Here is a 14421-nt window from a genome sequence, read left to right on the forward strand (position 1 = left end):
TCTTGACCAAGACAGAGTCTTGGACTGCTGTGTCTCAGACAGTCATTAAAAATCAGCACATTGATTTGTGTCTGAAATTCAAAGAAGCAAGCCAGCTAGCAGAAATGTTTGTAATATAGCCTGTTGGAAGGTTTATGCACCAGTTGGAAATTTCAGAAAGACATCATGAGCAGCCCTGTGTAAAAGAGTCCTGCTATAATCTAGTTTCATAGTGATTATATTGCAAAATCTTCTTGACTTTCTGAACACAAAAATCCCATAGGACAAAGAAAACCATGATGGAGAAATGATAAGCCAGTGGACACACAAACATTTCCCATCCCAATGTTTTTTGTTATGTTTTGTTCACTGAAAGAAGCTGAACAACTACATTTGCATTGTGTTCCTTCTTCTGTAATGCTATCATTACATTCAAACAAAATTTATTTAAGGTCATTACAATCATCCCTCTGGATTCACTGACTTCCCATTCAGTCTTGAATTTCCATGGATGGAAAGCCAGGAGGGACAAAATGGCATAAGAGCACATCACCATTATTTTCAATCGGGGCTTGAATATTTCCTTACCCATCGCTCGCAGAAATTCTTCATAAAGTTCAAATGTCATGAGAGGGTTAGGCAGATCCCTTAGCCACTGCTTGAACACACTGGCAATGACATGGATGTTGTAGTCATCAAGATTTATGTTCTCAATATCTGCTTAACAGCGAGAATGGAAGAAAACATAGTAGAAAAAAAAGATTAACAAAAACATTACATTTCAGAACACAGTAATGGACAATCCAGCATCAGTACGACCACAGGTCAGATGATACAAATGGGTATCCCCATCCTAAACCTGGATTACAAAATGATATAGAGACACGACACAGATACTAGTTGCAATCCTATATGGTTCAGCATAGCTAGTAGTTCTGCATGCAAAAGTATACAGTGTGCCCACGTCATACACGGGTGCGCTATACGTGGCTTTCAGCATAAGCTGAAAGCCACGCGGGGGTGCAAGGGGTGGTGCGGCGGCGCAGCATGGGCGCGCACCCCATTCATCCGTAACTTTCCCCACCATTTCCCCACACTGTGCCTGTCCCCCTTCCCTCAGACTCATGCTTTCCTTTCTCTGGTACTCCAGCCTCCCTGCTCTGAGGAAGGAAGGAGAATGCTGACGGACACTTTCTACATTACAAGAATCCCAGCCTCCCTCAGCTGCTGAGGCTGCCTCTTCTCTCCTTCCCTCTGCTCAGATTAGTTACTCCCCCCACTCATCATCCTCATCCAGTTAGTCAACCCTCCCCGACCTTTCTCCCTTTTTGTTTTTCTCTCCACCAACCCATACTATATTAAGTAGCTGATGTAAATATAACAAATGCTGCAATGCACTGTGAACATAGGCTTGCAAATTATGTGACTCTATGTTATTTAACATCCACTATTCACTACATATGTTTACTATATAGTGGATAAATAATACAACAATATACCTAACATAATTATAAGCATAGTATATATAATGTAGGAGGCAATACATATACAGCTGCATATGTGTTTATGAAGGTAGGTATTAAAAGGATGCATAATGTGAAGATTAATAAGAGTGCATTCTATACTATATACAATATGATACAACATATTGTATCATATTATACTGATCATACATGCATAATGGATACAGTACATTATATAAATAAGGTATCTAGGGGGTATATGTACATGCTGTTGGTGACATGGGCAGATATGTGTACACAGAGGACAGAGAGAGGGAGAAAGACAGTAATACAGTATGGGTATGCTTCTGTTCTCACCCTAATTTTGCCTGCTCTAGTTGCTTTAATCTTTACCTGTCTTTCCAACAAATCACTAATGGTTAATGCCCTTATATAGTGCTTTGGTCCTGGACTGGGCTTTGTCCTAGTCTCTCTCTCTCTTTCTCTATTGGGATTATGTTGTGTTGTAGTATTTTAGTTCAATTGTTGTTATCGTTGTTCTTGCATAGCTTAATGATATGATTCGCTTGCAGCTTAATAGTGATATTCCTCCCCATTCTCATCACAAGACAAAATTGGATGGTATACAATATATAATTAACAATTATACAATTAACATCACCAAATAGAACTTCCAACAAACCTATCCTTTCCCATAATGCCTCCTCAGACATCATGGATGCAGTTAAATTGGTCTCACTCAATATGAAGAGTCTCGGTTTCCCTCTCAAGCATAAAATAATTGCTCCTGCTTGAAAAAACTAAAACCCAATATTGTTTTTCTACACAAGACCCAGAGAAAAGGTGAAGCATCCGTATTTTCTGACTCGCCCTTCAGCTCACAATATGTCATAGGAGACTCCAGCAAATCCAGATGAATGGGAATGGGAATTTTGATTATCAGTACATGTCCTTTCAAAGTAGGGGAAACAATCAGAGACACAAATATTTATTTATTTATTTATTTAGGTATTTATATCCCGCCCTTCAGCCCTAATGGCTCTCAGGGCGGCTTACAATATTATTTTTAATCAGACAGTTCCCTGCCCTCAGGCTTACAATCTAAAAGATTGTATAAGGGAGATATATATTATACCAGGGCTCTTAATAGGTAAAACCATTATCTTAGCCACTTTTTACTCTTCAAATTCTAATCAGCTATTAGAGGAAGCTGTGGTAGGGGAAATTATAATTGGGGGTGACACCAATGAAGCGCTTATTGACTATCTAGATAGGTCCCACTGCCCAAAGAAGCTCAAGTGACATATCCACTCTAACCCTGGGGGACTGGCGATCCCAGATATCAAACTCTACTTTTATGCTTTCCCATTGGCCCAATTTAGGGAGATAGGCATACATCTCATCCAGCAGGGTTAAGGGAGAGACAAAGTCTGCTTTCTCCCCCAAATTCAACCCCAAGAAAATCACTGACAGATTTACAAAATCCATTTCTCTGTCACTCATTAACTACATGGAAAAACTGAGGATATGTTTTGGCCTCCTCTTTCATACTCCATCCCAGTTTTCATATGTAAGATAAATTTAACGAATTCAAAGGATGGAGAGATAAAGGACTCAAGACCCATTTATGGATGAAAAACTTAAAACTAAGAAATCTCTTTCCATTCAACTGCAACGTATTAAAACTACATGGTTCAAATCCACCAAGTCGATTCTTTCGCCATCCAGTTGGCAGAGAAAAGAGAAATTTCATGTTCACTAACTCCTTATGAGTCAGTATGTGATGACAATCATCCACAAAGTATAGGAGAGGCTGTAATCATATAAAGAATATTAGTGAAGACCATATATGGGAATGGTCTTGAAATTCATTGCCTCAGACTGGTTCCATATTTAATCTCTCTCCCTTATAAGTCCAGATCAACTAACACAAGAGAAGGAATACTTAGAACAATTCACAGATGGTATTTAACTCCCACTCAGTTATCAAGAATAGCTGAAAATGTTCTACCATCATGCTGGAGGGGTTGAAAACATATTGATTCCTATCTCCATATGTGGACATAGTATCCTAAAGTTAAAACTTTTTGAACAGCAGTCATAAACCAGATCTTGCTTATCACCAAACAAACCATTAATTTTTGTCCTGCACTTTTGTTACTCCATTTGTATACCAAAAATACAAATACAGTGCGCCCTTGCCTTATGCGGGGGATCCATTCCAGACCCTTCTGCATAAGGCAAATGACGCATATGCTCGAGTCCCATTGAAAATAATGGAGATTGTGCATGATGTACAGTGCGGCGTATGTGCCACGGGCACACACTCCATTGCAACCCAGTCGCACGGCTTTCGGCATAAAACTGAAAGCCACATAAAAGGCGCCCGCGTATATTAAAACACAAGGAGTGGGCAGAGGCCTTTCCGGTTGTGATTACAGCAGGAACCATGGAGACTGCACAGCCTGCTTCCAAAGTGGGCTGCTGCCATGGCCCCAAGCTGTCTGCTGTCTGGAGCTGGATTGTGGCATTGAAGTGGCTTCCGGCTGCTTTGGGGGCATGTGTTATCTAAACACCATGCCCACTAAGTGACTGGAAGCTGCTTCTTTCGGCCTGTGTGTTTTGGGCCATAGAAACCTTATCGCCTTCCTTCTGGGTGCTGCAAGAACCAAAATATATGCCCACTGGAAAATGGGAGATTTAACTCTGGAAAAAATGGTGAGCTAGAGTTTGGAATACAAGGTTACTTTAAAAACTTTCCTACACCATTAATTCTTGTAATGTACAAAAGAAATCACACCCCTTTTCTAAGAGCTGGTCAACTTTTATTGATTACTGGTATGTAGAGAGATCTTGTAGCATCTTTGTGACTAACTGAAAAAAGTTGGAAGCATGAGCTTTCGTAGACTAAAAGTCTACTTCTAAATGCATCTGAGGAGATAGACTTCAGTCTATGAAAACTCATGCTGCCAAATTATTTCTTTCAGTTAATTACAAAGGTGCTACAAGACCTCTCTACATACTGATTCTACAGACAAACATGGCTTCAAATTCTTATTGATTCGGTTACTGCTACCTCACATTTGCCCAGACCACTGTCAGGAACTGCTGACTGGTGGAGAAACACTTTCTTCTTGAATCTGAACCCACCATGAAAGATTCCTTCAGTGAACATTTGTATTCATCCTATTCATACAATGCCACCCAGATGAATGGACTAATAAAATTGTCCATTAAATGCCCCTTATATGTATTTTTCGGTTAACTCATATCCTGAGCCTGTTTGAACATTTTGTTGTTGTTGATGATTTAGGGTCCAAACTGACAGGCCAAAATAAAGCTGTTTTGGGTCACTTTGGAGATATGCAGTTTAAATGACACAAGCATCTTAAGAAGCCAGAAGCTGTGCCAAAGCTGCACTCCAGTCCTTAGGACTAGAGCGTGGCTTTGGCGTGGCTTCCGGCCTCTTAGGATCCATGCATCATTTAAACAGCATGCCTCCAAAGTGACCTGGAGCAGCTTTATCTTGGCCTGCCTGTTTGGGCCCTTTGTATTCTTTGTGGAACTGAAATAAATACAAGGTTTTTTAAAGAAAAAAAATAATGAAGCTGTCTAAGCTCCTATGTTGTGAGACAGCATTGCTTTGAAAGTAAAGGTAGACTAAAGATTCAGTGCAGAAATACACCATGCAGATAACACAGTGAACTATTATTTACACTAAACCAGACTTTAGAGTCAAAACCATAGTTTTAACTTCTAAATTCACCAATCTAGGTTACCATGATTTAAAATTGTTTGCTCTCATTTTCCATTTGTGTTCAGCACACTCCACTCTATGATGTTCAGGCTCCTACATGTGGAACAATAATCAGAATTAGTCACTCCACACACTTTTCTCTGATGTTCAAACCCTAGACATGGAGCATGTTGATAACTAACACTAAGCAGTGTCAGCATGAGCTAGTTTGCTGGCTGATTTGAAACCACCATTTATCAAGTCAGCCATCTCTCTAAACTATAGCTTCCTTTTAGGAGTAATGGCTCTAGAACTACCAGTGTAAGTAAGCTCAGATGACTGTCAAATCTGCAATTCTGCTACATGTAAAATCGAAAACGGAGAGGTTCCTTTTCTTTAGAATGATTTCTTACCTGTGTCAAGTCCCTGTCGCAGCTCTTTAATCTTATTGGTTGATCCAGATTTTCGGTAGATGCCCTCTGTGTACAGTGCATGCATTTCTATATAGCTAGTAAGCTTTTCAAACACTACTGGCACTGTTCGCTCTTCGCTGGTCAGACGGGAGAGTTCAACTCCAAATTGTCGTGAAGAAATCTCAGGATCATACTACAAGAACAGAGATTAAGCTTAGCAATATTTTGTGAGGCTACATCAAACCAATGCTGGCAATAATGAATCTAGGAATGCTTTAAAACCCATTATAGCAACAGATGCAAAGAGTAGGGAAGCACACTACTTTAAAAACAGCAGCCTGACTTCTTGCAACACGTCAGGCCAACATGAGGCAGCAGAAATAGTGTTCATACAAATGCTCCTTCATTAATTTGATTATTTTAATTTATACCACATCTTTCTCCCAATAAGGGGCCCAAAGCAGCTTACAATAGCCACAAATGCATTCACATCACTGTGCTGATAGAACTGCCACAGGTCCAGTTAACAGCAGGGACATACAATTCAGAGCTAAAGCAGGCCTGCAGCCACCAAAATGGCTCTGGACAAGAGCCCACAGCCAATGTTCCTAACTCAGCTCTTCACTCCAGAGTTTACTGCTTGTTCAGGACCCTTGCTCTGATGCCTTCAGCTTTGTCCATGACTCTGTGACAGCAGGGATGTTCAGTGCAAGGATAAATAAATCATTTGCACCATGAGCATTTTATCTAACTAGGAAGTCACAGAGCAAGAGAATGCACCTGGGAGCCTTGTTGATTGTTTGTCATACAGAGCCACTTTAGAGACTCAGCACTCAGCAATTAGGTCATATTTTAATCTGTACAAGAGTTTCTGGTGAGGAGGCATTCACAGAGGTTCAAAACAGGCTTTGGAAATATGTGCAAAGGGTCCTCACCCAAGGAATTAATGAGAAAGTGGGCACAAGACCAAGGCCCTCCAGGACCTGGAGCTTCTCATTCAGCATCACTATTAAGCACATAAAAGTAAAAGGGGGAGATTAGGAAGTGATTTACACTGGGGAACAGACTCTCCATGCATTAATACACCAGAAGAAAAGGAAAAAATAACTGTTTCAGCTCTTGCAAACAGAATCAAGCTTCTCCAATAATAGTCTTGTAAGATCTCTTCATTATAGTACAGTGGTACCCCGGGATACAAATTGACCGCGTTACGAAATTTCCGGGGTACGAAAAAGTTAGATTTAAAAAAACTGTTCCGGGTAACGAAAGATTTTTCGGGTTACGAAAATCATTTCGGCGCGTTTCGGCGCGAAATTCAAATCGGAAGCGCGGCTAGCGGCTTTCCAGCGGCTTTCCAGCGCCTTTTCGGGTTGCGAAATTTATCGGGTTACGAACGGCGCCGCGGAACAAATTAAATTCGTAACCCGAGGTAGCACTGTATATAATCATTTCCCACTATGATTGGGCAATAAAAAGCTAGAAGTAAAAGATTAGCTCTTCATTAACTCCACCGTAAGGCCAACTGTACTAAATGAAGTGACCAGGAGATAAGAATGTCTACAGATCTTCTCAAGAGATTGTGTCTTTCCATACAACACAGGTAATCAATAACACACTAGAACAGGAGCATAGCCTGATAAAAAACCATAATGACAGAAAAGTCTGACTCAAAGCAGAGAAAACCATCTTAACATTGCCAACAGTAAATGATCAGCTATTTTTTCTTAAACTTCCCGCTTTCTGCTTAAAACATGAAGTTAAACACAGCAACATACATTGTCACTAGTATTAAGAAAATAAAGTACTACTTAGATTTCCCCTTTAGAGTGAATACTCTTTTTTCTTATTTGCTGAAGTTATGGCAGCAGACAATAGGATCTAAGCCCAGAAAACAGCTAGCTAGATAGCTGAACCGTTTTTAGTCTGAAAATAATACTACGACATGCATGCATATACACATTAATGACAATTACAATGGTTTAGAATTGTGAGATCCTTCCTGAACTGGTTGGCATGAGAGATTAACTCACGTGTTCTGGATTGTGTCTTCAGCCTCACAAAATTGAATATTTTACAGGAAAGCAAAACAGTTAGACTAATAATCCCATCATTACCCTAATAAAGTATGGTCTATTGCCTATAAGTAAACCTAGTTTATTCACAACATAACACATGCATTGTCAAAGGTAGCCAGAGATAATATAAGCTGAAATGGTTTTAAAGAAAATCAAGATGTATTTGCAGGCTCCAATGAGATTTTTTTAAAAGACATTTAGTTACATAGGAAAAGGCATACCTATCCTAAAAAAACTTACACCCTGAGAATATCTCAAATGTTGATAAAGCCTTGGTCCACAGTATATCCTAATACATTATCCAGAACAAAAACATCTGAGTGAACCGAAAACAGGAGACTATAGAAAGGTAAGAGTTTAGCAGTCAGTAAGCACATTCATTTTCCTTGTTTTTCATATTTACTTCCTGACTATCTAATGTAGCAGGAACTAAAATAAATATTTAATTTAAATTTTTTAGCAGAAGTTAAGGAAGCCAAGTGGCTAATACTAGGCCACCTAATAGGAAGTCCATACTACTATGGCAAGGCACAGAACGCTACAAACTTTTCTCTCCACATCTGCACTGCAAGACAGGCTCTATGTTAAATATAATGCCAAGCAACAACAGTTCAGGTATTGTTTAGAAACCCAGGGAAGAGGTGACCTGTGCGTTTGACATGATGGGCCATGATAAAACAGGACCTAAATCAGAGGAGAACTGAAGATGGAGCGTTTGTGTCTTTTAAGAAGACAATTTCTCAAAATCTTGTAATAAACATTCCATCTGGGAAGGTTAGAAACAACCACATGCATACAGATGATGAAACCTTACCTTTTTGGAGCACTTTGTTGTGGTTTTGAGGCAGCACTTTCGGTGGCAGGCATACTTGCATACTGAAACAAGGGGAGAAAAACACTGTCTATTTTACACACTCAAACACTGCAGTATCATAGTGTTACTGAGGGAAGATCAAGAAGGCAAGGAAAATACCCACACTCTTAGCTATGTCCTGTTGAACCAGGTTGGAATTTGGGATATGTTCCAGCGAGACAGACAGACAGGCAGGGCAGGGCAGGGCAAGGCAAACACACAGAACAGTAATACATGTTATCTTGGCAAACATGTGTTCTCAAATCTATACTAGCTAAGGTAATGCAGGTGGGGTGGGGTGGAGTGGGGGATTATTTTATAAAAGAGATGGTGGGCAGGAAAAGCTTTGACCACCCAATCTTGCCTCCCACTTCTCTCATGCATTATAAGGCAAACCTAGGACTAAGAACCTCATATGGCGCCATTAAATGCCATTCTGCCATTTGGTACTCACTGCTGGCAATCTATTGAGGAGTTGGATTTTTTGCCCTCACTTTTAACTAATGCAGGTCAATCATCTGGGTAAAAACCCACACAGGCAGAAGAATCCATGGGACTTGGAAAACTGGAAGCACATTGCTCCTACTAACAGTCTAAATACAGGGGTTCTCAGCCAGGATTCCCCAGAACCCTACAGTTCTGTGAGAGATTGCTAGATGTCCAATGAAAGAGATCATAATTGGAAACAAAAATGTTTTTTGGGGGTGATAGACATAGCAATTTTAATGTGGGACCTAAAAATTATTTTAAGGGTTCTTTCAGGGGGGAAAAAGGTAAAAGAAGGCTGGTATAGTATAAACACTTTTTAAAAACGAATGAGAAGAAGAGTATAGGCTGAAAGGGGACTTAGGACAACAATAAGAATAAGACATCAGGCTTACATTTGCAAACAGAGGCTCTGTCCATTATCCAAATCAAAGAGGAACAGAATTCACAGTAAGTGGGTATGCTGTACTGAGTGGCCTTAAAAATGTGCCCATTATGTTCTTCAACCTGTCAAAAAGAGGGGAGAAAAGTACAGTTTGACATTCAGTGATAGCCAAAAACATATCTAATCAGAGTGTTTATTCTTACACTAAAAACCTATATGTTGAGAGATCTTGCAGCACTACTAACTGAAAGGAAGAAGTTGGCAGCATAAGCTTCCGTAGATTTCGGTCTACTTCTTCAGACCAAATGCATTTGAGGAAGAAGACTTAAGTTTACGAAACTTCATGCTGCCAACTTCTTTCTTTCAATTAGTCTCAAAGGTGCTACAAGATCTCTCTACATACTGATTTTACAGAGTAACATGGCTGCATCTTTTAATTCTACTAAAAATCTAAACTAACTTGTGAAAAAGCATCTCAGAAACCTGTTAGTTTATTGTTCAGGTGGAATGTCAAAACTGAATTCCTAACTAGGCCAACTCCCTGACTCAGAATGCTGAACAGCTGTATTCTGTTATGCTGAACAATGTAAAAATATATTAAAATAAATTAAAATGTCCTCCTCAATCACACCAATGATGCATCCAAGTAATCAGAACATTAGAAGAAAATTCTAGTACCTGCTACTCCATCTAGACTCACAGGATGCATGGTTGTATCAGAGCACAACAATTTATGCCCTCTGCAATTTACACAACTGGTGCAACTACATACTTTGTTTTTTGTATTTAGGGAAAATATTTTCATGAGAATGCAGTATATTGGAAATATATTTGTAAAATTCTGAGCTATTTTTTTCTTACAAGTGAATTTGTTCTGTCTCTGAGATGGCTGCAGGTTTGTTTTTATTTCAGTTAGGGAAACTAAACATATTACAGATGCCATATTACACATGCCAGTTATGGGATGGATCAACACATAGTCACACTTGAGCAGACTTCAATACTCTGTGCCAAAATCTGGATGCAATCCCAAATGGACAATTCAAACACAGTCATGTGCTTAAAAAGTGTCATACTGTGTTACTTGTGTAACCAGCTTAGGTGGGTTGAAGGAACAAGATTATGAATCTCATACACCATAAAGTGAAATGCATGGAAATTTACTTTGAATGCTTTGAGTTCTATAACTACTACATAATCACTGGTGAACATATACATTTATTATATTATTCCATGGTCACCAACACTGGAAGCACTAACTGAACAACACAGTAATATCCTTAACAAATCTCTCACTGAAACTTCTAATTAAAAGAGGAAATATGTCAACTTACAACATCTGCTTCCTTCTTCCGTCTCTTCTTTCTTTCTGTTTTTGTCATCTAAAACAGTAAGGAACTAAATAAGCAATCAACAGTTTCTAAGTCTTTTGAACTTCCCCACCACATCATTCTGCTTCTGTCCCTCACAATATATATTTATATCAAATACACTGTTATTGTCTCATATAGTATTTCCTTCTCCAAGCTGTCATTATTCTGGTATTTATATAATACAGTGGGCCCTTGGTATACGCTGGGGTTTGGTTCCAGGAGCCCCTCATGGATACCAAAATTCATGGATGCTCTAGTCCCATTAAATACAGTGACATGGTAAAATGGTGCCCCGTATATAAAATGGCAAAATCAGGGTTTGCTGTTTGGAATTCATACATTTTTCAATATTTCCAAACAGTGGCTGCTTGAATCCGTGGATAAAAAAAAATCCGTGGATAAGGAGGTCTGACTGTACAGGTCTATATGTTCTGGGGTGATCAATGGAGTTGAGACTCTTGGTGATGTGGCTAATGGTAGCAAGACTGCTGTTATAAAAGTACCAAGCACTGTGACTGTGAGAGAGGGACTTTCAACAAATATTATGTTGGTATTTTGGTACCAATAATTTCCTCTGGACATTTCTTTGGGCTTCTAGCTAGGTCCTCTAGTTTTTACCCTTCCCCAAAATTGAAGTCATAAGAATGAAGTATTCATACAGGTATATAATTACCATTTGCAAGATAAATTTTTATAGGTGAGCGGTCCACAACCATATATACTACAGTAGAACAAAGGGATGTTCACATGGTGGTGTTGTTATTGTTGTTATGCCTTCAAAACATTTCAGACTTATGGCAACCCTAAGGCAAACTTACAACAGGGTTTTCTTGGCAAAATTTGTTTCCAGGGGGATTGTCCTTGCCATTCTCTGAGGCTGAAAGAATGTAACTTGCTCAAGGTCACCCAGTTGGCTTCCATGGTCCAGCAGAGATTCGAACCCTGGTTTCCAGGGCCCTAGTCCAATACTCAGACCACTACACCACACTAGCTCCCAGATGCCCACATGCAATACCTTAATGAACATTGTGCTTTGTGATTTTAACTTCATGGAGTAATACAAGCTATCATTTTCAAATGACATCTATTATTTAACATCTCTCACAGAAAAACTAAAAATAATATTCAGAATTGCAAGGAAAGTTTGTGCCACAGTTATTCAGCAACAACTGCCTTTTCTGAAAAACAATGCCTGAAGAGGCAATGAAATCACAAGAGGGAGACTGTTTCAAAGACATAAAGAACACAATCCATAAGGATGTAAGAACAAAATATTTGCTGGGTTGTACCACACCAGTTTACCTTTGAGGCAGTATAATCTTGAGGCATATATTCTGTCATATATTCATCCAAAAACACCTTGAAGGTATTGACCCAGACACCAACAGGGGATTCATTCCAGTCCCTTTGTTCAAACTTCATTGTTTTCTCCAGAATCTGTTCAAAAAGGGCATGCAAGTCTTTGTACCGGATGCTATTTCCATCACCCACCTATTAACATACAAAGAGGAAATAAAAATGGAATGCCATTTAAATTTACCAATTTCATGCCATTTTTCAACCACATGTTCTTAAAGAAATACACAAAACACTTTAAAAATCTTAATATGGCTTAAAAAAATCTAGAATCAAAAGAGAAGCATAAGTGCACTACTGGATCAGAGAATAACATAAGATGCTAGCAACCACTAAATCTCAAAAACACAACAGAATAAACTAATTCTCAAAAGCATATCAAGACCTTGGTTTCTCTTGCTAAGAGATTTAACTGGTAAGAAAGGAATAAATGGGGAAGAGGTGTGTCAATTCTACATAAAACCACCAAAAGTCTGGACTTAAGAATATCAACTTATGATGTGGGTTGCATTTTGTAAGAATTAATTACAATTGGATTTAAGGGTCTCTTCACAGTATAACAATGCTTCAACCATTTTTGGCTGAAGTCAAGTTGACCTTTCCGTTCCTTCTAAACCTATTTTCATCCCTTTTTCTAAAAAACCATTTAAGAGTAATCACTATCCCTTCTATGAAAACCAACATATCACAATATGCATGGAGAGTAGAGTGTGGATCAATAGTTCTGTAGTTTAGTAGCATCAGGAAAACAAATTTTGTTTTCTTAAATTTAAAATAAAGTAATTCTGTAACTTACTGCCAAAGCTGAAGAGTAGAAACTGAAAATATTTTGTCGGAATTCTTTCAGGGCTTTTTTAAAGACAACATCCACCATTGTGTCCTTTTTACAATCTTCACTGTCCAGATCATTCATCTGCAGATCACAAAATAATCACAAAGTAATTACATAATTACTATATCATTATGTCTTTGAGCTTAATGCATATGTGGGGATGAAGGGTTCAATTTCATTATGTTCTAGCATAAGTAACAATAAGGTACAATCTGGGACACAACTATGAGAGAGCTTGCCCTCTTTAGGGGTAAGGAAGCAGGTTTAGCCCCAACCCAAAGGGGAGATAGTGAAAGTATTTCCATTCTCCAGAATAAGTGAAGGCTTTACACAGCATACCTACAAGGAAGGGTAAAGCATTACACTTTGATACTGTTGTACAAGGTATAACAAAAACTGTCCTCCAGGCTGCAACACTGGTGGTTATATCCTATGCAGGTTATTCACCAATTTATATATAAGGTACTTGTTGTTGTATGTCTTTGAGTCATTTCTAACTTATGACAACCCTAAGATGAACCTATCACAGGGTTTTCTGGGGCTGAGAGTGTGTGACTTACCCAAGGTCTGTTTCCATGGACAAGTGGGAAATCAAACCCTGGTCTCCAGAGTCATAGTCCAATGCTCAAACCACTACACCACACTGGCTCTCCTATAAGATACTATTGCTTATTGATAACCCGCTTGATACAACCATACAATCTATATAATCCAGCACACCATTTCCAGCAATGACAAGCAACATGCTTCCATTAAGTGCCCCAAAATCAGAGATAAAGAAAACTTTCCTTTCCAATCTGGTATTTTGGCCCAACTGGTATATGTTGAAATATATACCTTTGAGAAAGGTCCCATTTATAATGACTAGCAGTCACTGCTAGAAAGATCCTTGAATACCTCTCTGTAAGTGGTATATGGTACACAATTATTGGTATATCCATTTCTGAAGAGAAGTTACCTTTTTCAAAAGAAACTCATCCATGCTTTTCAAGTCTCTGACACTGCTTATGATCTGAAGACCATCATTCTGCCACTGGGCAGGTTCCATAGTTACACTGCTGATTTTCAGGCTGCGCTTTCGCTTCACCTTGGGAGATGGCTCTTTGTTTTCCTTGCATTCTCTTCGATAAATGCCAGACAATTCAGGACTCCTTGGGGGAGTTAGCTCTAAGAGTGCAAATAACTAAATAAATATACTTCTCATCAAAAACCTGTCCAACAATGAGCAGAACTATTTTCTAGACACATACTGTAAACATTAACGACCCAAACCTAGACTTTTCTTCTGTATCTGGAGTCCTGATGTAAAGAAGCAGTTGAAGCTCATCCATCTAATGCACTGTCTGGGCCACCCCAGGAAATTTAGTGTCTTGGAGAAATTGCGGGTGAATCCAGATGAGTAACCATCAAGTGGTGACTTACTATCGTGTGCCTGTAACCATTTTGTATAAGCTGGTCTGTCCTGCCCTG

General features: G+C 39.0%; 1 protein-coding gene across 11 annotated transcripts in view; it reads right to left on the reverse strand.

Annotated features, from left to right (window-relative positions):
- Positions 1-14421, reverse strand: part of MYO9A (myosin IXA) — a 132646-nt gene that overhangs the window by 12292 nt on the left and 105933 nt on the right. For all 11 annotated transcript variants that reach the window (XM_089538894.1, XM_089538896.1, XM_089538901.1 and 8 more), the window contains 8 exons: positions 13910-14118; positions 12916-13032; positions 12066-12254; positions 10725-10772; positions 9401-9512; positions 8481-8542; positions 5592-5784; positions 568-696 (listed from right to left, as the gene is read on the reverse strand). In XM_089538894.1, coding sequence (XP_089395020.1) covers positions 568-696; positions 5592-5784; positions 8481-8542; positions 9401-9512; positions 10725-10772; positions 12066-12254; positions 12916-13032; positions 13910-14118 — 1059 coding nt within the window. The remainder of the gene's footprint in view (positions 1-567; positions 697-5591; positions 5785-8480; positions 8543-9400; positions 9513-10724; positions 10773-12065; positions 12255-12915; positions 13033-13909; positions 14119-14421) is intronic.

This window comes from Sceloporus occidentalis, unplaced genomic scaffold (genome assembly GCF_023333645.1).
Source record: "Sceloporus occidentalis isolate IW3139 unplaced genomic scaffold, rSceOcc1.0.p SCAF_9, whole genome shotgun sequence".
In the NCBI taxonomy this organism is placed as follows: Eukaryota; Metazoa; Chordata; class Lepidosauria; order Squamata; family Phrynosomatidae; genus Sceloporus; species Sceloporus occidentalis.